The sequence below is a fragment of the Eleginops maclovinus genome, chromosome 21 (assembly GCF_036324505.1).
Source record: "Eleginops maclovinus isolate JMC-PN-2008 ecotype Puerto Natales chromosome 21, JC_Emac_rtc_rv5, whole genome shotgun sequence".
Lineage (NCBI taxonomy): Eukaryota > Metazoa > Chordata > Actinopteri > Perciformes > Eleginopidae > Eleginops > Eleginops maclovinus.
In genome coordinates, this window is record NC_086369.1 from 5,905,124 (window position 1) to 5,926,058 (window position 20,935).

At 43.6% G+C, this 20,935-nt stretch overlaps 2 protein-coding genes across 9 annotated transcripts in view; both read left to right on the plus strand.

Annotated features, from left to right (window-relative positions):
• Positions 1-167: 167 nt before the first annotated feature.
• LOC134883935 (poly(U)-binding-splicing factor PUF60-like) lies at positions 168-7,737 on the plus strand. 8 transcript variants are annotated; one of them, XM_063912445.1, is made up of 12 exons: positions 173-242; positions 796-892; positions 1,108-1,206; positions 1,515-1,604; positions 2,014-2,064; positions 3,125-3,286; positions 3,430-3,522; positions 4,711-4,924; positions 5,007-5,239; positions 5,835-5,949; positions 6,691-6,938; positions 7,033-7,737. In XM_063912445.1, exons 3-12 carry the CDS (start codon positions 1,129-1,131, stop codon positions 7,330-7,332), a joined length of 1,584 nt encoding a protein of 527 aa, XP_063768515.1. In that variant the 5' UTR covers positions 173-242; positions 796-892; positions 1,108-1,128; the 3' UTR covers positions 7,333-7,737. The 8 variants fall into 8 exon arrangements, with proteins under 8 accessions (XP_063768514.1, XP_063768518.1, XP_063768519.1 ...); XM_063912446.1 differs by lacking the exon at positions 173-242 and adding an exon at positions 283-302; XM_063912444.1 differs by lacking the exon at positions 796-892 and having other exon boundaries at positions 168-242.
• A 1,269-nt stretch (positions 7,738-9,006) lies between these two features.
• Positions 9,007-20,935, plus strand: part of scrib (scribble planar cell polarity protein) — a 53,563-nt gene continuing 41,634 nt past the window's right edge. Inside the window, 1 exon segment of the mRNA XM_063912397.1 lies at positions 9,007-10,028. Within this exon segment, the coding sequence (XP_063768467.1) occupies positions 9,870-10,028 (159 nt within the window). The 5' untranslated portion in view covers positions 9,007-9,869.

A 20,935-nucleotide genomic window follows, 5' to 3' on the forward strand; every position in this document is an offset into this window, starting at 1 on the left:
ATGATAGCCAACACTATTCAACACATTTGTAACCGTGACATTTTCAGAATGGCTGTATTATAAAGTGTTATAAAACATTTATAGCTCATGTGTAAAACGTTGTTTCCGAAACTCCACTCCATTTAACATCGCGAGGGTTCCGGCATCGCGATATCTTTCATTTAAAACTTGAAGCTCTCGCGAGAGTTAAGTGAGTTGGCCTCTCCAAGACGGTGTGCTTCATGGCGGTTACTGAGACTGCGGTAACTGTATTCCTGGTTAAAAAATAAACACTGAACTGTTTTTGCTACATTGGCTGTTGCGTAAGTAGTTAGCAATGTGAAGTAGAATTGAATCCGCGCTAAATATCCTGTAAATAGACCATATATATTTACATATAGCTTCACGCGCCATTGCAATGAATGGCTAACATTAGCTTATACCAGCTAGCTCCTTGCTACCAACAAAGATTACGCAAGCTTAATCGAACTCAGCCCTTGGTATTTCCGTAGGTAGTGTTATTTTGATAGTTATGCAAATAAAGGGATATGAAGGTGTAACAAATATGTTTCGTATTTAATGTCTTTATTAACTTAAGCTGGACACGTCTTCGGTTAGCCCATTGTTGCTAGTTTACCTAGCTAACGCAGTTTATGTTAGGACGGCATCCATCATTAACATTCATGTTTACCACGCTGACGTAAGATGGCTCAAATCTATGAAAGACGGAATGGCTATGTGAAGTTTGCAATGTAACATATTGCTGGCTGCCTGTTGCTGTTGTTTTAGACTGAAGGCATTTTTTATTTCCCCTAGAATTTGTTGAATTGTTAAAGATTCCCCGTCAGTCATCTTCCCCTTGGGGGCTTTCCTGCCTCAGTCTGGTGGACCCAGCGATTAGCAGGTTGCGTAGGTAAGGAGTTCGTCCGGTCCCACCTGGTTTAAATCCGGGTGTATGTCCTGTATATGCTAGCATATTTTATGATTAGCTCTGTGAGGTGATTTGATTTTTTTTAAGGCAATGATCTTAATGGGGAAGTGTTATTATGGGTGTACATACAAGCAGGTTGTAATGCTCCAACTCATCGTGTGTTGTTTGCTTACTAAATTGCTTTTTCTGAAATGCAGGGAGGAGAAGCAGCTCTGACGATGGAGAATGGACAGGGCACAGGCTCCAAGCTCGGCCTGCCGCCTCTCACCCCAGAGCAGCAGGAGGCATTACAGAGGGTAGGAAACCCCTGACATACAGTATCTGCCTGATGATGTTATTTTGATGTTGTTATATGTATGTACTATAGTGTGCATAATGGTGTCTTTCTTTTAAATGTGTGCCCTGTAAGGTTAAGGACAAATGTCTGTCACTTTTACAGTCTTACTTAAACTGGATGCAGACACTTCTTTTTGTTAAAATGTATTTAAAATTATGACTGTGAATGTTGCTGGTTTAAAAAAGACTTCCATGGTAATGTACTGATGGAGTATTTAGTATTAGTAATTACATACTGTTGTTTGTCATGGCTTTTCTCCTGTTTCAGGCGAAGAAGTATGCCATGGAACAAAGCATTAAGAGTGTGTTGGTGAAGCAGACCATCGCCCATCAGCAACAGCAGCTCACCAACCTGCAGGTGAGATGTATAAAATGCTTCGGTCGGCCGAAACAAAGTTTGTAATGTGTCTGCCGTCTGCAAGTGTGGATTCTTAACAGAATGTCTTAGCTCATTCTCCCTCAAGCTTTGAAAAAGAACACATGTAGACCATGTGCACTTGTTTTTGCCTCTGCTCTTTTTCAGATGGACATCATCAAGACAGAGTTCTTTATTGTGTTTAATACGTTGCACTTTTTTATGTTTATTGTGTAGTGATTATAATTTAGACGGGGAGACAACTCTCCAAACTGTATGTTGTTTTGAGGTTCTGAATAAAGTGTTAGCCTAACCACTTCTGTCTAGCAAATCAATAACATTTTAGAAAAAGCAAAGCTCGGGGATATCTAACTTACTTTTCAGCACTGTTTTCACTTTTACTGTCTTTCAGATGGCAGCAGTGACAATGGGCTTTGGAGATCCTCTCTCACCTTTACAATCGGTCAATAGATTATTAAATTATTTTTCTGTGCGCATAACCAATGGAAAATATCTGTTACCCTTCTTTTACTCGTTGCTTTGGCAACATCCCTGCCTTTTTTATTTTTAAACGGACTCTGATGCATATTTTGTAAGAAAACGTGGCTTTTTAATGCCAGTACTTGCGACCATAAGTAGTCCTCTGTGAGATCAGAGACTGCTGTTTATCAATGGAGCTACGATGTTTCTTCATTATTTGCTCTCGACTCACTATGAGATGATTTTGTCTCAATTTGAACAAGATGGCTCAAGCTCATAAGCCGTTTATGGGTTTATGAATGTGAGAGTCACTTTTCTTTAAGAAGAAAATATGCATTAGCTATTCAAACGTTTTTGGCATGGGACGAAAGAGGGATAGCAAAGACCTAAACGAGAGAACTGCTGGAATGTCAAAGTCAGTTTTTTCAGTCGGCGTACAAGTCAACTTCAATTAACCTGATGAATAGGCACATGTTATACATGTTTTCTTATAGAATTATGAAGCAGACTGACTTAAAGGCATCATTTTAACACCACAACAACATTTGTTGGTTAAACCATCCCCACCCTAAGATTAGAGCAGAAAGTTTGAAATGCTATCGTCAAGACTTAATATGGATTTCGTTTGAACTCCACGATTACTTTTGTTACCTTACTTGCATCCCTGGACTACAGGTCAGTTACTGAAGCCAAACATTTGTGAGGGCTGTGCATGTGTATCACTTCTGTGTGTTTTTCTTCATATGTCAGTTCAATAGACAGAATTAAGGTCATATTGTAATTACATGTGGTGTTATCACTATTTTATGACTGTTGTACATGTTAGTATTTCCACAAACATCTGTCTATTGATTACAGTATCCCATTGTTACCCCTTTTACCTGTCCAGAGTCCCTAACTTAGAATTGGCCTCTTAACTATTTAAGGGGGAATCACGCACCGTAGGAAATACTCATTTATTATAAGTGTATTGCTGTGTTTGTTTGTCCTTCCGTTCTTTTGCTCTCAAATGTTTATCATGTGTTGTTTCCCCCGGTTGGCAGGTGGCAGCTCAGCGGCAACGTGCCCTAGCCATCATGTGCCGGGTGTATGTGGGCTCCATATACTATGAGCTCGGTGAGGACACCATCAGACAGGCCTTTGCCCCCTTTGGCCCAATCAAGAGTATTGACATGTCTTGGGACTCTGTGACAATGAAACACAAGGTCAGTGTCAGTTAGGTGTTAGACATGGAGTAAATGCTACTCCTACTCCTCCATTTGAATGCTGAGGGCTGCATAGAAAGCTGCCTAACTCTTCAATGGTTGTGTATGCTCTGTGTTTCCCTGCATTTTGTCTGACGCCGCAGGGGTTTGCCTTTGTGGAGTATGATGTGCCAGAGGCTGCCCAGCTGGCTCTGGAGCAGATGAACTCGGTCATGCTGGGTGGGCGAAACATTAAGGTATGTTGTCCGGAGATATGCGTACATCTCAAGGTCAAAGGTATTCATCGATCAAGGAAAACAATTTTAACATCAACCTTTTCTGTATATCTTTATTTGAGTCAATTTGTTAAATAACTGTTTTGTGATGACTTATAAACCAACTTGCGTATGACTAATTACCCTCTCTCTTTGCTTGTCTGATTTCCAGGTGCGTGAGATGTGTATGTCTGGGTGTATGTTTAGTGTACTGTCTGTGTTGTGTGTTATGCTTCCATGATGTCATCAAGACTATTTTAGTGACCAGTTCCAGTAGGATGCCCAGCGGCGCGTGGCGTCGCTCTGTGTCCATGGTGTGCTGATGATGGGCTGCGCCTGGTTGGTGTTGCTTGGCCGCCCCATCTGTAGTACAGATCCCAGTCGTCTTTAGAAACCCGTCCTACATAGGGAGAGGAAGCTGTCAGGATGCGTAGCAGTAGCATGAAACACTTGCGCTCCACTTACGGTAACTCGACCAGCTCAGCCAGTCACACTGTGCATGCAGAGTGTGACTGGCTGAGCTGGGAGGGTTTTGAAATTACAGCGCGTCCGTATTTGATAGTTTCGCACGGTTATATATGAAGTGATAGTTGGTAGTTAATATATGGAAAGTTGTTTTTAATTCACCTCTGTAATAAGAGTTTATTGTGTTTGACATAATTGATCAAGAGTATAGGTGTTTGTACATTGATTTAAATTCATGTTCAAATGACGGGCATCCCTAAGAGACCCTGTTTGTTTTACAGTCAGGCTGGATTCAATTTGTGGTAATGTAAAATGAGGACTATGAAGAGTGCAGTGATGTACACAGGTTTTTAAGCACAGTTTAGAGATCTTGTCATGTTTAAACATGGAATTTTTGATAATGTAAAAATGAGAGTAAGAGAGTACTTTGTCAATGGATAATATTACAGCGATAGGATTACAGGCGAGTGCCTTTCTTTTAGATCTCAGATTCAGGACTTTGAGTTTAGTGATTGACATGCAGCATTAACGAATTACTTGGATTCAAGGATAGCCATGGCTTGATTGTAGAGGTAGAGTGGCTTTGACTGAGCTCGGTGGCTGTTGAAAGTTAGTGCTGCAGGGACTTGGCATTTTCGGTAGTGCGTTCTCATTTGGTTTTGAGTCCCTTACTCAGTAGCCCTGCTGGTATGATCTGTGCTATAGGTTGGGCGGCCAAGTAACATCGGTCAGGCGCAACCCATCATTGACCAACTGGCAGAGGAGGCGCGCGCCTTTAATCGGATCTACGTGGCGTCCGTCCACCCCGACTTGTCCGACGACGACATCAAGAGTGTGTTTGAGGCCTTCGGAAGGATCAAGTCTTGCACGTTAGCCAGAGACCCCACCACAGGGCGACACAGAGGCTTTGGCTTCATTGGTGAGCTCCAGGGGCCCTCATTCGCTCGTGCTCTTTGTGTTACCACTGCGCTGTTTACTACAATATTATTATTCACTTACAGAATATGAAAAGCCTCAGTCAGCCCTGGACGCTGTTTCTTCTATGAACCTGTTTGACCTGGGGGGTCAGTACCTACGGGTGGGCAAAGCGGTGACTCCGCCCATGCCCTTACTGACCCCCACGACCCCCGGTGGTCTGCCGCCTGCTGCAGCGGTGGCCGCAGCGGCAGCCACCGCTAAGATAACGGCCCAGGCAAGTATGAATCCCTTCCAAAGGGATTTAATGGCCTTCCAGGTAAATATAACCCAGATCTAGCTAGAATTGACACCTTAAGCACAGTTAACATGGGCATATATACTTTGATGTAGGTGACTGGGAGAAGGCCAGTTTTGTAGAGATCACCTTAAACCAGTAGTTGCCCTGACAATGTGTCAATTAAACAGCCCTGAAATGAGATTCAGGACATTCTGGGCTAAATCTTTTTATCTAGTTTAATGTATTTAAATCCAATATATATTTACCTCTTTGAAAAACAACGTTAGCAATTAACGCTCCTCCCATTCACTGATTGGGTGCGTAAGCTAAGAGTCCTCTCTTAGTTAGCACCAACACAATTGTTTTTTCCAGTGTGAAAGGTCCCAATAATAAACCAGACAGTTGTGTTTTCTTGTAGTGTCTCGATGTACATGTTTCACTGCTGTATATCTATGTCTTGCTGAGTATAGTTGCTGATTTTGTTAGCGAAGGAATGTGTGTGACTTTGATTCTCCCTAAAGAGAGTTACGGTTGCTCTGACTGTGTGCCATGCTGTGTGATTGTTGACTGTGCTGCCTTGTGCTGTTCTCTGTGTGTTTCCCTTACCTAATGTCTTCGGCCCCCCTCTCTTAAGGAGGCTGTAGCCGGCGCATCAGTCCTGGGGGCGTTAGCCGCACCCCAACTTCTCAGTCAGCAAATGGGTATTCCTCAGGCTGTTATGGCTGCCCAGGCCCCAGGGGTCATCACAGGTGTGTACCAAGATATGAGTGCTCCTTTTTTATAAAAAAGCAAGAGCTTAGTCCTCCTTTTGTGCTCCGTTAGAGCCTTAAAAACATCCAGCTTTACATCCAATGCAATTTAACCAAATGCTGTTTAACCAACATTCTGTTTTGCATTCAATAATGACTTCAATTAACAAATTCTTGAAATAAACTATGCTTCTTTTTTTTTGCAGCCCCATAACAAAAGCTTTTAATTAACAAAATGTGACTTTTTATTGTAAAGGATTTAAGTGTTTGTTGCATGATGCATTAAAAACAAGATTTTAAATCATTTCTGATAAACTAAATGATTTCATCTACTGCTTTACAGTCCTTCTGTTGGCCACTGACTTACTCACAGCCATGGATCAGTATTAGACTCACTTTAAAGGTGGTAGCCCTGTTGTAATGGAAAAAATCCTTGCCATGATCGGTTGAGTCAAGCTAAGCTAGCCTGTGTGAATGGAAAAACACTTGCCAATTCATATGGCTACCTATTTGACATGAGACTGCTTGCGATTTTAACTCGCCTGCAATTCAAGGAGGAGGAGATGGAATCCTACAGGATGGTTTTATCCTAGCTTACGGATATGGTAGCAAGTTACAACCCATTGTGAGACTGGTTCGGATAACTAGCACACGCTCTGTAAATGATAACTCCATCTTTATTAAAGTTAGTTTATGTACACATGTGATGTCACTGTCCGCATGTCTGCATTCCCCGAACAGGTGTGACTCCAGTGCGCCCTCCCATACCAGTGCTCCCGCAGGTTGGCCTTGTGAACCCGGTGCTCGCATCACCGCCAGTCCTGTCTAATCAAGGTGGTGGCTCCAACCAACAAGAGAGGAAAGAAGAGAAGGAGGAGCTGCTGCAGGACGGTACAGGGCAGGAGATGTTGAGTGACCAAGAACACATGAGCATCTCGGGCAGCAGTGCCAGACACATGGTGATGCAGAAACTGCTAAGAAAGTCAGAGGTGAGCTTTGGTCGTTATGTGTTGAAAGCTTTTAGAAGACATTTTATTAGCAAATACTTTTTACTTGTAAAATGATTGCCTTGCTCCTTTCTAGTCTACGGTTATGGTGCTCCGTAATATGGTTGGACCTGAGGACATAGACGACGACCTGGAGGGGGAGGTGACAGAAGAGTGCGGGAAGTTTGGCGCCGTCAACCGAGTCATCATATACCAGGAGAAGCAAGGAGAAGAGGAGGATGCAGATATCATTGTCAAAATTTTTGTAGAGTTTTCCATGGCCTCCGAGATGAACAAAGCCATCCAGGCCCTAAATGACCGCTGGTTCGGAGGTCGCAAAGTTGTCGCAGAGGTGTATGACCAAGACCGTTTCAACAGTAGTGACCTCTCTGCGTAAAAATGTCTGTAATGGTTCACCTGCACCCATCCCCATACCTGTCCCCTAGACTCATTTCAGTCTCTGCAGCTACAGATGCGGGCCACTGAAACTTTGCAATTATGTTTTTTATTTCTTTTCTTTTTTTAAAATTGATGTTTATTAATGTTAAATGCCCCATTTGGGGGGATTCATTAAAAAATATTTACATGTCAGATTTAGCCTTTTTGTTTAGAACTCCCTTTTTTTTCCTTTATTACGCCGGTTCCAATTTTTGTAATCCAAACATTAATTTTCCTGCTTTGACTCATTTTATTTTCTTTCCTGAAGTTTTTGGGACACATCCTTTCTATGATTAAAGGTTATTGTTTGTCCTCAAACAGGTGTGATGCAGTTTCTTTATGAATAAAGAATCCTTTGTTTTGATATATTAGTTGTGTGACTGATTGTAGAGCAATTCCAATAAGGAAACAAAACGTGTACTTCATGCATTTATAATCCATTCTCAAATACCGCTGCTTTAGTTGTTGGTAAATGTGGTGAACAACTTCTGAAATAATCAAATAACACTTCAGATTTTTGAACAGATAAATATTTACTTGGTCATTCTAAATGATAAACTAAGATGGTATTTTCTGGATTACAAACATAGTTGGGTATATTTAACTGCAAATACAATCCCCCCCCCTCCCCCTTGGTTAAGAATAATGTACGATGCTATAGGTTTTACATTTTTAACCTGCTTCACCGGTCACGATGAGTTTGCATTGTGTCTCAGATGAATCGTTATCACGGCCCTTGAGTAGGATTGTCCATATTTGCTAAATTTGTTTAGCCCTGCATCTCTTTACAATAGTATAAGTTAAGTTTGTCATCTTCTTGCAACCCAGTGAAGGGGTAATACCTTGTAGACGGATTTGTGACTTGTGTATTCAAGAAATCAAATCATCGGCTATATGCATGGTTTTGTTCACATCTGTGCTCAAAGACCATGGACCTGGTTGCACATTGTGGTAGAGCTGTTCTCTGTTGTGGACACAGTATTGTGTTGTCTCCCTGCATTGCACACGACTGGAAAGTATTGCCATTTCTAATCAGGTAGCAAAAATAGAGCAACGTGGAAGAAACGTGATACATGGCAAACTCGAGGACATTAAATTATAGGCAGTCATTTCTGAAGGTAATTTTATTATGCCCTGGTTTAATAGTATGAGATATAGGCCTAGGTAATATTTGATAGTACTGTATCAATTTAAACCAGGGGTGTCCAAACTATCTAAGTAGCTTGTAACAAGCTTAAAAAATACCCTTCCTAGCTCCTCTTATTTGAACTAATCTGAAGATTTTGTTTTAGGGGTTAAGCTGCTCACAAAATAAATGAAACCCTATGGAGGGCTATGTTGGTAGGCCTTTGGTTTTCTTAAAGGATTTTCAAGTATCAAGAATAATTTACCTACATTGGATTGATTTAGCTAATTTATGAGGCAATATACCTCACCTCTAGTAAGTGGCCCAGCCCTTCGTACGTTTTTCTGATTGTGGCCCTCGGTGAAAAAAGTTTGGACACCCCTGATTTTAAGCCAACAGTCATCCACCGCTAGATGTCGCTGTACAGTAACGAAACTGCTGCACAGCCGCCGGTAGTAGTGGCCTGCACCCAAACTCGGCCCAGCCCCCCACACGACCCACCAGCCTGCCTCGGCGCAACAAGGGGAATGATGCGCGGCTGTTGCTGAAGCTCCTGGCATTGTAATTACGTCGCATTAAAACAACACCCGGCAGTGTATTGTACTTCTAGTGGCATGTTGCTACTTCACCCTTTGGTCGGTTAAGAGGGTGTTTTCCGTAACGTTCGTTATTCTTATGTTAGTGAGCTATCGGCAGCTAGGCACAAAGGCGTTAAGTGAGCTACTAGCCGATGTAAGCTAACGGTTACTAGCATGCTAACAACACAGCCGCGGAGAACGAGCACATCGTTACGCAGCCACACTCGGGTTAATCTCTGCTGACTCGCTCTGTGGGTTATGTGAGTTGTTTCGTGTTAGACATTTATCTGTAGCCTAAGTCAAGTGGTTGTTTTATCAGTTACCACTCATGACTAGGATACTTGAAGCAACACTGAAGCATAACTGGTTCGTTGGCTTGTTTTTCAGCTAGACGAGGCACTGCTTCGGTCTCATTCAGGGATGTGGCGGTAGCAAAACAAGCTAACGTTCCTCCCCTCTGTGAAGAAGTGACTGCAAGAAGTGAGGAAACACTTCAGACAAGCGGGAGTTTGTATTTGTGTTTATCGTACATTCCGGTGTGGATGACACGAGGACAAACCTGAGACACACAGCTGAACTGAAACTTGGAATATCGCTAACAGGTCGAAGGGATTATTTTTGTGTCTCTAAGTGGATTTCGGCCTCCTGTTGGGGATCGTCGTGGGAACACCGTGAGTGTTTTGACATTGAGTGAGTCTACACGCTCACAATATCCTCCCTACCGCCGACCTTCACCCTCCGATGCGGAGATTTCAGTAGCACCGGCAACCAAATTCCCCCCGGCGGCCGGACATGCTGAAGTGTATCCCCCTGTGGCGTTGCAACCGCCACGTCGAGTCGGTGGACAAGCGACATTGCAACTTGCAGACAGTCCCCGATGAAGTATTCCGCTACAGTCGGAGCCTGGAGGAGCTTCTCCTCGATGCCAACCAACTCAAAGAGCTACCAAAGGTATGCAGGGTTTACAGTCCAAAAATGTACCCTCTGTGTCATTCAGCAATGTGCATCCTTCCCCTGAGCCAAAGTGGCTATAGTGTCTCCTATAGTGTCTCCTATAGTGTCTCCTTGTGCTTGACTGCCTGGTTCTGTCAAATTTACTCTGCAGCACTAACCAATTGCACATATTTTAATGTGTTTAATCCACATATTTCATTCAAATAGGTTACCCAAGGTGAAATAGCTTGCATGATATAACCTGCACAGGTAATTCCTTCTCATCAAAGGTAGCATACCTCCTTCTTTGCCTCCTTGGAATAGGTTTGGCCATTGTGCCCTGTAGCCTTGTGACATCAATGAATAATCAAGAGCTATATAGTACAAGCGTCTAACAGTTACAATATAAGCTTCAATCATACAACTAGGTAATGCAGTTCATATTTGCATTGGGTCGTGTAAAGATGAATGGACAAGGCGTGACATGATGTTTTAGTTGTGATAAGAGAAGTGTTCTTTGGCTAAAGGGTGGGTATGTTGCCTATTCAGGGGGAGTGACCCTGACCAAAACAGCTGGCACACAACATGTTGCCTATAGTAATGGCATCACTGGCCAGTGGGTGGATGCAGTGTGGGAAGGCATCCGTGGAATGAATTGCTTTCCCCACCCACACACCCACTGTTTGAAAAATGACAAAAGTTCTCTCTGTGTAGCCAGAGAGTTTATTTTTAGGGTAGAGGAATTGTTGTTGGCCTTTCTCGCCATATAGCTCTCCAGAGATGTGGGACAAAGCACTTGCTTGGTCGACTTTCTGCCTGTTTTATTCAGTTCAGGACATTGTTTATCATTGGGACAGGGCGCTGGCTGTGAGGCTGATGGAGCTGGGAGTTTGAATGAATACACTGGACAGTAGCAGACATTGTCAGTCTCGTGTTTCTTGGCTTTAGCTTAGGGGTGAAGGGGCAAGTGGTACATTCACTAATGAAGTAGATGTTAACAAGTCAAAGTCAACAGAGGCTGAAGTGTTGGCAGGACCACCTGTTACTTTCTGGGAATCACAAACTTATTATTGTAGCATCCCCAGGCTTTGGCTGTTATTTGTTTTTATAAAATGTGTGTGTATCGCTTCTCTTCTGACCCACACTTGGCTCTTGCATGAACTATTTTTCACAGATGCCAGCGAGCCACTCATGAAGACACACATACAGTAGCTACAGGATAATGAAATGTAGTCGGAGCCTTTTCTTTGCACAAAAGTGTTGCCTGATGAGGGTTACCTGCAGACAGACTGTCTGTTTCCTCCACTTAGTTCTAGCCTGTCAGATACTCACAATGTACCTGGAGCATGGCCCCTGAAATCCTGCTGAGTGACAGATACACCCAAGTATTCTGGCGCAGACTGCTCAGCTAACTGACACAGTCTCTGTGTGAGGCTGGCTTCAACCAGGAGACGTAAATGCGTGCTGACACTGTCTCATGTGGCTGCAGTGAACGCGTAGCGTGCAGACACAAAGCATACAGGCTCTCTCGGGTCCTCAGAGTCAGCGGGGCTTCAGCGAGGGAGCCGTGTGAGAGGTCAGGCCCATACAGGGTTAGGAACAAGGGCACTGACTGTATGATGCATTGAATCACCATAACGAGCTCATAAGTGAGTATGGGTCTGAAATGCCTTTATGCTTTTGTCCTCCATCCTTTCTTGTCTCTACGTGTTCAGGTCAGGGATGAGTCTTTAGATTTGTTATTCTGTTTTTCAGTCTTAACATCTTGTGTTATGCAGTTTATTTTTTTCGCCTTTTAATGAGCACAGTGTGGACGCATTGTGGCATGCTTATGGGTTATGGAGAATAATCAGCTCAGATTGGACACCTTCGCACACTCACTTCTTTTATAGAGGGGCTGCAAACTGTCCTGGGACACAGTCACAAGCTTACAGGGCTGTCAGGCAGGGGAGTTTATGTATACAGTAACATTTTACACACAAGAACAATCAATACAGCCATTAAGATGCTTTTAACACAGGAGACTGGTAATGTGTGTTAAGTTGATAAGCCCAATAAAGACTGTGATGTGTAGATGGGTTTTTTTTATGGTGCGGCTAGAGGTGGATAGGTCTCGTATTGAGAGGGGGTTAACAAAGTGAACAGATGGAGATTTAGACATCCTGAGAGTTTCTTAAGTTTGTTGTGACTCCACCCACACCTCACTGCCCACCAAGATAATGCCCTCTGCGGTAGCGATGTCTCCATTTGCCACGTGCTTTGTAAAAAGAAGAAATGTAAGAATGATGTTTTGGCCGGACTGATTTTCGGGCAAAATTCTATCCGAGCAGGGATCATACTTAAAATAGTAGCATCCATTATGACTTCTGTGTATGAAATGAGTTTAGAGAAGCCTTTTTTAATTAGGCAGCTGGTCTGGAATTCCCCTCATGCCTGTATATCCTCAGCCCTTAATGCTGGTCACAGCTCAGTTTACTCATTGCAAAAAATCTCAGATAGCCATAAGCATTGAGGAAACATTGATGCCTTTATAATCACTTTATTGTTATATAACTTGGTACATGTCGTTGTCAAGGGTGAATCTCTTGGTGGCTCAACCTATTCAGTCGATTATTGACAAATTGCTTGTGACAGTCTGGTTAGAAGTACATGTCCCACAATCCACATTTCCCCATACGGCTCTGACTCTTCAGCAGGGACGTTTGGAAGCCGCTCGGACAAAGTAGCTGTGCTCCAAAGATCATGTTGAGGACGAGGGAATTATCTTTTTAGCCATTCTCAAGTCCCATGACAGGTTACAAAGAAGTCCATTCACAAGTGTGATTGCCCCCCCTTCCCTCATATCCGATGTCATGGCTCTTTGTGTTTCCTTTATGCACTGCACTGCCCTTGACCAGGCGTACATTGAGTCTGCTAGCATATCGACTGAAATGTTCACTGTTAGGATCTGTTTTAGGTCAGTTACACCTGCTGAAAAGCACGAGGAGGACCCTACCCAGAGGGACGAGGTGTTCTGCAGGTGCAGTAGACAGCAGCCTAAAAAATGACTCTACCAAATGTACATAACCTGAGCATATTTACTTGTTCTTGTTCGGTTTTCCATTGTTGAAATAGGGAACATATCCCTGATGGGTGTGTCCCCATTAGATTTGCAAAACAGGTTTTCTGCATGTTGCTCCCAGTATTATTGCCTAATAGGATCTTACAGATACACTGACGTGGTGTTAACACTCGTGCCATACACAGAAATATAAGAACTGTTGCAAATGGGCGAGAGCAAATGTGTTACCGCTATCAGCGCTAATGCCATCGTTACACACGCAGTTGGAGAAAATAACATTTGTAGATGTGTTGTTGTTAAAAGGCTCTGCGTATGATGATCAGGAAGGATGACTAGGCAACATGTTGTAATCCTCAGCGGTCACCAGTACACTCCGTATGTGTGCTAATAGATCTGCAGCTAAAGGGCAGATTAGGGCTTCACCCGGCCGTGAAAATGCCCCTCAGCACCTCAGTTGTGACCCCCCCCCCCTTCATACACGCTAGTGCGTCTCAGTGTTCCTCTGGGAACTGCTTATCTGCCATTTGGGCCTCTTTTGAGCACAAAACTGCACCAATACAAGTCTTGCTTTTCTCCCTGTTGTATGTTCAGCCCGCAGTCAAGAGACACTCACCCTTCACTGGACTCTGGATGTGACTCGGCCTCCCTTTTTTTAAGTTTCAGTAGTCATGTTTTTTGTTTAATGTGTCTTTTGTTGTTTAAATCTTTATTGTGATCTTAAGGAAAATCAAAAATGGCTATGTCAGAATGACTGAGGCTCCGTCCATCTACTTTACTATTCCTTTTAAATATGTGAGAGACATCCAGCATCACTAACTTTCAACTGGTTCTCAGTGAGGGAAGTTTGGCTTACAAATGTAGGCCAGTCTCTTCAAACTGCAGTCTTTACATTGAACTAGTGAGCTCTGCAGTCAGTGTGTCTTCCCTTAGTTTCCAGTTGAAGCTACAGAGCGCTGGGTTGTCTCTCCCCAACCACCTTGCTGAACTAGGCTACGAGCAAAGATAAATTACACCTGCTACTGGCCTCTCTGCGGAAAAACCACATCATTCCTGTAGCGCAGCTCCTTCTCACTCTGCTCTCTTTCCTGCTCTGGTCAAGCCGCCCCTATCGTTTACTCCTGAAAGGATCTAAAGTATGATTTGTTGTGTGAATAATTAGTTTTCATGTCTCTAAGACTATGGATTGAAATGAGCCGTATCCACAGCCTGGTTGGAGGGCACTTGAGAACAGAAGTAGAATTTTGGCTGTCATAGCGCTTTAAAAGTGATACAGAGTTGGTGAGGCTGTGAAAAAACAGCAATGTGAGATATTTGAGTTTCTTTTTGATGCCAGAGCACATTCAGCAGGTTTCTTTGTCTGAGCTGATGACCAGCTGGTCTCACATCCTGCTGTCCCCCCTCCCCCAATCTGCTGGGACAGAGGGGTAATGGGAGGTATGTGTGTGAGAGAGTGAGTATTTAGTTGTAGTGGGGGGTGTATTTCAATCCTGGGATGGATTAACATGAGCAGGTGGAGCTCTGGCACCTCCACTGGAGGAAGTGAGCTGAGCTGTGCTGTGCTTCACTGACCCAGGGCCCTCTGGGGATCATAGTGCTGGAGCCATCCATCCACCCGTGAACACCAGAGTCAGGGCTGACATGCGGTGTCAGGTGGGGAAGAAGCAGCCAGAGTCCCAGGGAAAACAGCCAGCCCCCTGGAGGACCCCTGCACGGTGTAGATGGATCATCTACTTTGTGCTCTCTGACAAGCAAACACATATCCTCCGCCTTCCGTCCCGTTCACGCTGAGGAATAATGTATTCCTTCTTGAGAAATGGCTTGTCATTGCCCCTTAAAATTCAACACTGCTTTATGCAACCCACCTACAGTAAATCAACATTTTTGTTCATTTATTCATTGTTTCAAGTCTGAATGAAACACAATCTATATGAATAACTTGAGCCCTTTTGGGACAGGTGTTTTCACTTAATAAAGAGTAACAGATTAGTCATCAATGGAATGAGATATTTATCAAAAGTGGAAAAGCTACTTGAGACGGTGCTGTCCAGCTCACAGTCACATTGTCCTAAAGTTGTTTGTTCAGCCCTGTGCGGTCTTGTTGACTTTCAGCACAGTAGCATTTCCTGTTCATGTGACCTCATGGATCTAACAATGCTGTGCTTTTTTTTTTAGAGGTGTCATTTGGACTTAACACAGGTCCGTCCTCATGCTGCTGTTACTCACCGCTCTCCCATGCACTCTGGCCTTGGTTGCCAGCCTCTAAGGTAAACAAGGAGGCAAAGCCCCGGTGAATAATTGATGGCTTTGGTGGTTGTGGCAGCTGTTTGCGATAGGGGAGAGTCTGTGGCAGCCCTGCTGCAGCACAGTGATAGGACAGGTGTTCTGTTGGCAACAGTCATTAAGTACACAAAGACAAGATGTACAAGGTGACGCCATTTTCTCTTTGTCCCACTGTGTTTCTGTGTCGATTTCATCCTCTCCAGCAGCCAGGGTTTAGAAACCCCAGAGGATAAGGACACAGACGGTCTTGGTGTCCAAGAGCAGGGAGTGGCACACTTATTATTATCAGCAACAAGCAATATTTAAAGTGCAACTGGTGGCCGCTAGCTAATTTCTCCAATGGCAGCAAAATCAGTTTCACATTATTATTATTTTAAAATAAAAACCACATTCCTTGCACTCCTGCACAGGTCTGTCCTGAGGAGGAGAAGTTTACCACGACTGATTTTCCACGGGTCGATAATGCTTGGTAACACAGACCCTTTTATCAGCCTGTTGTAATTGCCTAGTACAAGGTTGCTTATTTCCCATCCTGTTAGCGGGACAGTTTGAGGTCCTCTTGTGCCAGATGTGTATTCAGTTTGAGTAAACTGTCTGTTGCTTTTGAATATTTTGAACAGGTTATATCTCGGCCACAGACTCAGAGAGAGGTTGTAGACGACCATGTGAAGTTTGGAGCGGTTAAATTTGGCAGTGACATTTCTTTGGGATGGGATCCTGAACCTTTTGATCATACAGCAGCCCAGGAACTACTCTCAGCCACACAAATGGTCCTTTTGAGGCTAATCTGTCAGGGTGGTGATGTCCCTGTGGGGGAATAGGTCAACCGGGTTGGCATAAAAACCAACCACAAACAAATGCTGCCCTTTATCTGCTGGCCACACGCAGTCATTGAAGGTGTATATCTATCACCTGTCACCTGATAGCTTTTACAGCCGGTGTGTGCTTCCTGAAGCTGTGGCTTTATATGGGCCGCCCTCCCTCCCCTCCAGCTCTCTTACCTCCATCCAAGATACCGGCTATTTAAAAGAAGAAGCTGTGTTTTACCACTTCACACACATTCTTTTTAAATATTCAGCAGTATTAGCAATACCTCATCCAAACAACAGCTACCACAGCACAGCAGCTCTGTCTTAGTGTGTTTTGGAACAGGTGGCTGGTTCAGAGCGCCTCTCAGAGCTGCTTGAGCTATCACATAATGCCCTCATATGTTTTTTCTTGAGGGCATCTAGGTTTGGGGTTGTTGATTCCTTTTTGTTGGGAGCGTCTCTGCGAGCAGGAAGCGGGAATAATCAAGTGAGCCGAACGTGGAATGCCCTGTTTTGGAAAGACCATCGCCTCTAGACCTTGTTTTGTAGAAAGCACCTTAAATCCAGGCAATAAAACAGGAGTTCAGAGGGAAATCACCTTATTGTTGTTTACCCAGATCTCCCCCTACCAGCACAGCAGTGTTTCTTCTTTGTTCCCTCCTCTTCTGTCTCCCGGAAGCTCACGGTGACTCTGACTGATAGAGTTTAGATAAGTAATGGAAAGTACTTAGTTTCTCTGCAATCTTACAAGAAATGGCACCAACCCGTGAAGGAATGTTAAGCCCAAGAGCTCAGGAGAGATGATAATGCAGTACAGTCACACACGTGTGGAAGCAGTGTTTACTCTCTTCACTTTGCTCACGATCTGTCATCTACATCTCCAGAGTGCAAACATTTGGTGTGATTTGGGGAATATCTTTTCCCCAAATGGCTGTAATATCTTTTACCATTTTCAGAACTGCTGTATTGCAATAACACGGCACTATTGCAGAGCTTAGCGTTTTTAAAGTTTCCTCAACACCATAGCTAACATTGACTGAATAATCTTTACAATTTATCTTAATCGCTGAGCTGTCTGCGCCTCCTCCTTATTGATCCCACTATTGATGTTGCCTCGTCAGAATCCCTTAGAAGAAACCTACTTTGTCTTATGCCCGGAAACTGCCATGTTGGGTTTGATTATTATTACGTTTTTGCTAAATGTGCTGGATTCAAATTGAAGGTGTGTCTTCCTCTGTAAGGCTCAGTCTTGAGTGTTTAGTGGGATCTACAGTGTTCTATGCAACAGTCCACAGATAAATCCACCGGTACACTTTTATTTTGACGGTCTTCATTCATCGTATCCTTTGTAAAAGAGCTTTGCGATCTTCCTTTCCCACATCTCAAGTACTTAGATTCCTTAAGTTATTAATGATGCAAGTGAGACGTCTTTTAAAGGTTGTTATAGTGCTCGCTTTGAAGACAGAAATCATATTTAATCTGGCCCCGCGAGGATTTGATGTAAGGTATGATATCTTTATCAGTTCTTGAGTGTGAATCAGCAGCAGGTTTCTGTCAATATAATAAATGAATGCTTCTGGTTCAAAATATAAAAAAGACCATGTATTATGTGTACAATATAAAGGGGTCGGGACCACCAGTGTCTAAAAAGGGATTGTTTCTGATTTGAGGGACCTGTTGGATAACAATATTACCGTGTCACGGTTGGTTAATTGGTTATCGGGCACACACAATACAACACGGGTTGAATGTGTGTGTTGTGCCAGTTTTAGTCTTCCGATGGAGGTGCTGATGGGCGAATATTTGTGTGTGTGACTAAGAGAGTACAAGAGAATGACCAATACAAAGCACAGCAGGGTTCTTTGGAGACAACAAAGCAGCACACACGCACGTATGTGTCATGCTCATCCCGGCGAGGAATAACAAACCAAGCAGTAACAGGTCTGTAGAAAAGGAGAGAGCCGTGTGTGTGTGTGCACGTCAGCAGGACTGTTAGTAGGCCCCCAAGCACATCTTTTCATCTCCAGTGCAGTGAGAATGCCCTGATTCTCTACTTCCCTCTTCTTGTGAATATGTTTTCGCCTCAGCACTTAAGCATTTCTGTTTCTCGTGTTGATGTCTTTGTTTTTGGCATGCTTACAACATCTCGGCCCAATCTGATGAGTGACTCAGTGAGTGTTGATAGCTGGGTCACTGTTGAGAGTGAAAAGGTCAGTTATTTTAACGTGAGGAATTGCAGCAATCCACAACAGTTAGTGATCATTCTCTTTGCTTTAATGTCCCAACGGGCCGCTTTATAATCTTCTTTCTATTCCAGGTGCATCATCTGACACGTATAAGTCTCATATTTTGGATTTGCCAGTCAAATCTACAGGGATGTACTTAATTTTTTTTGGAATCGAACATATTAAGGCTCCTAAAAAAGAGAAGATCTTTTGAGTTTGCGGCTTGTCTTCTCTGGTTGTGGTCTTGAATATAAAAGATATGACATTTGACTCTGGTTTTTATCAAATGAATGTGATTGATTTGGGACTTGATTATCTTTTGATAATGGTTCTGCTTATATATGAAACGTTTGGGGGAAAATGCAAGGCTAGGTGTGCTCTTTGTAAATTAGCCGACACAGTTCTGTGTGGACTGCGGCACGTGACATCCGAGGAAATGCAGGCATGCTTGGAATCTCCAGGAGCTTGCCCTGCCCTCACTGCTACACTCACTCCTCTCTCTCTCGAGCTCACTCACTCACACACACACACACACACTTGAACTTACTCATTTCACATTCCTGTTGGTGAAGCCCACACACAGGCTCTAATGTTAGACAAACACTGAAGCAGGCATGATACGCACATCTTGTTCCAGTGGAATTTCTCCACCTAATTAGGCTTCATTTCAGTGTCCCATTGTTAAATATTAGCCTGCGCTCTGTCTAACAGTGTCTTAATTAAGATCGCACATCAACTTCTGGGATTTAAAACCCAAATGGGAATACTAAAAAGGAGCGCAGCTGGAAGAGTGTAGAAGACGAACTGCTTGTCTATTTCTATTTCTATTTGGTCAGATCTTAGTCAGGTTCTTTCAGCTCTCTTAGCAGACGCAGGAAATGGATTATTGATTTTAAGGCGTAAACTTACAGTGCATTCAGATTACAGCCTGTCAGATATATTGGTTTGGCTGATATTATATTGCAGACGTATCAGTGTATGTTAACGGAGAAAAGCATCAAGAACTTGAAGCTAAATGTACTTTATGGCTCTTGCCAAAAAAAGCCCACTCATGATTCTGGACTAACAGCTCATATTTTTGCATCATACACAGACTGCATTTTCTCCAACTGTGTTATGCAAATGTGTACCCTCAAATCTATACTTCAGCCTGCTCAATTCACGTTTGCTGTTTGTGTTTAAATAACTTTGCTACCACCCTTGACCTTCATCTGTACTCCAACGCCTTACCTACCCACTGCAGTATGTTCTGGTAGCCACGGGTTACAGGATACTGCATATGTATTGTCACAGGTAGTAATCTGTGAACATTGTGTGACTTTTGCTGCCACTCAGCAGACGGCTCTTTTGAGCACAGGAACATGTCACAGGGGTCAAGGACGTGTGCGGATCAGGCGGCACATGTATGTTTGCTTGGACTCTGTCACCTCATACTTTGTCGGACAAGGAAATGGGCTTGGGTACAAAATGTGCTATCTGTGTCTCTCAAGTACAGTGTGGTTCTTTTCGTAGTTTAAGATGACAAACCAGGTTCGTAACGTCGGGCCTGAGGAACAGCAGTGTTTCAGAGCAGCATGTGTTCCCCTCTGAGCTTAGGGCTAGTGTTTTGGTTCTCCCTGGCATTGATCCTCTGAAGTCGTGTAGGAGGGGTGTGCAGACCACTCTGTAATCACACCGTCTCCATGACATATTAATGGTGCTTGTAATCCTAAGTAACGGCATCCCTGTCTTCTGTCTTGTGTTGTAGATAAGCATACATGCTAGTGTCGAGTGCTCTTTTGGCCCAGTCTTTATAAAGACAGTACATTGCGTGATAACAGACATTGCCAGATTATATCTCAGTTATGGTCTGTGATTATATAGATGTTAAGATATCTTCAAGCAGATAAAGTGTCCTTATCTAGGGAGGCTAAGTTTTCATTTCAACGCCAGTCAAGCGTCACCGGGGAGGTTTCTACTTCCCCTGGCTTCTTCATTGAACAAATGCTGGTCTCCAAGGTGATGGATCTCCAGGGGCCACTAGTTTGCGTGGTGCAGGGATGCGCTTACCCTGTGTTGTCAGGGAGATACACCATCTCCGTCCATGTGTGCACAGAGGCCCCCACAATTGCTGTCCCGAATCTGCTTGCAACACCACAACCTTTGCTTCTGCCCGAGCCAAACCGACAGAGAGAGGAACCAACTTTGTGCTTTTAAAAAGTTACACCTGCAAGGCAGAGACACCTCATAGCAACAACTAAAGTAGAACAGTTATTTTTCAACAGGGGCCGGGATGCTAGATCGGTGGACTAGATAGAGGTGACTTTGTGATGATCTTGCGGAACATTTGTGTCATAGGCTCACTTTCTGATATGTACTCAAAACTCTAGAAATGTGAAAGCAAATGATACCTTGCATACGTCCGTGGATTACTATAAAGTAAGATGGTGGAAGACGTTGTGTTATCTGGATTTGTTGGCTCCTGGCAAATCAGCTCATATCGGCGCCGGACAGGGCTGACTGTTTGGGCCACTTTAATTTTCCGGGCCCATAATCGAGTCATGAAGTTAA

Coding starts and splice junctions, on each gene's coding strand:
- LOC134883935 (XM_063912444.1), top strand. CDS start 222: ATGGCGGTTACTGAGACTGCG. Junction 243..1,107: donor TGGCGGTTACTGAGACTGCG/GTAACTGTATTC, acceptor TCTGAAATGCAG/GGAGGAGAAGCAGCTCTGAC. Junction 6,939..7,032: donor AACTGCTAAGAAAGTCAGAG/GTGAGCTTTGGT, acceptor GCTCCTTTCTAG/TCTACGGTTATGGTGCTCCG.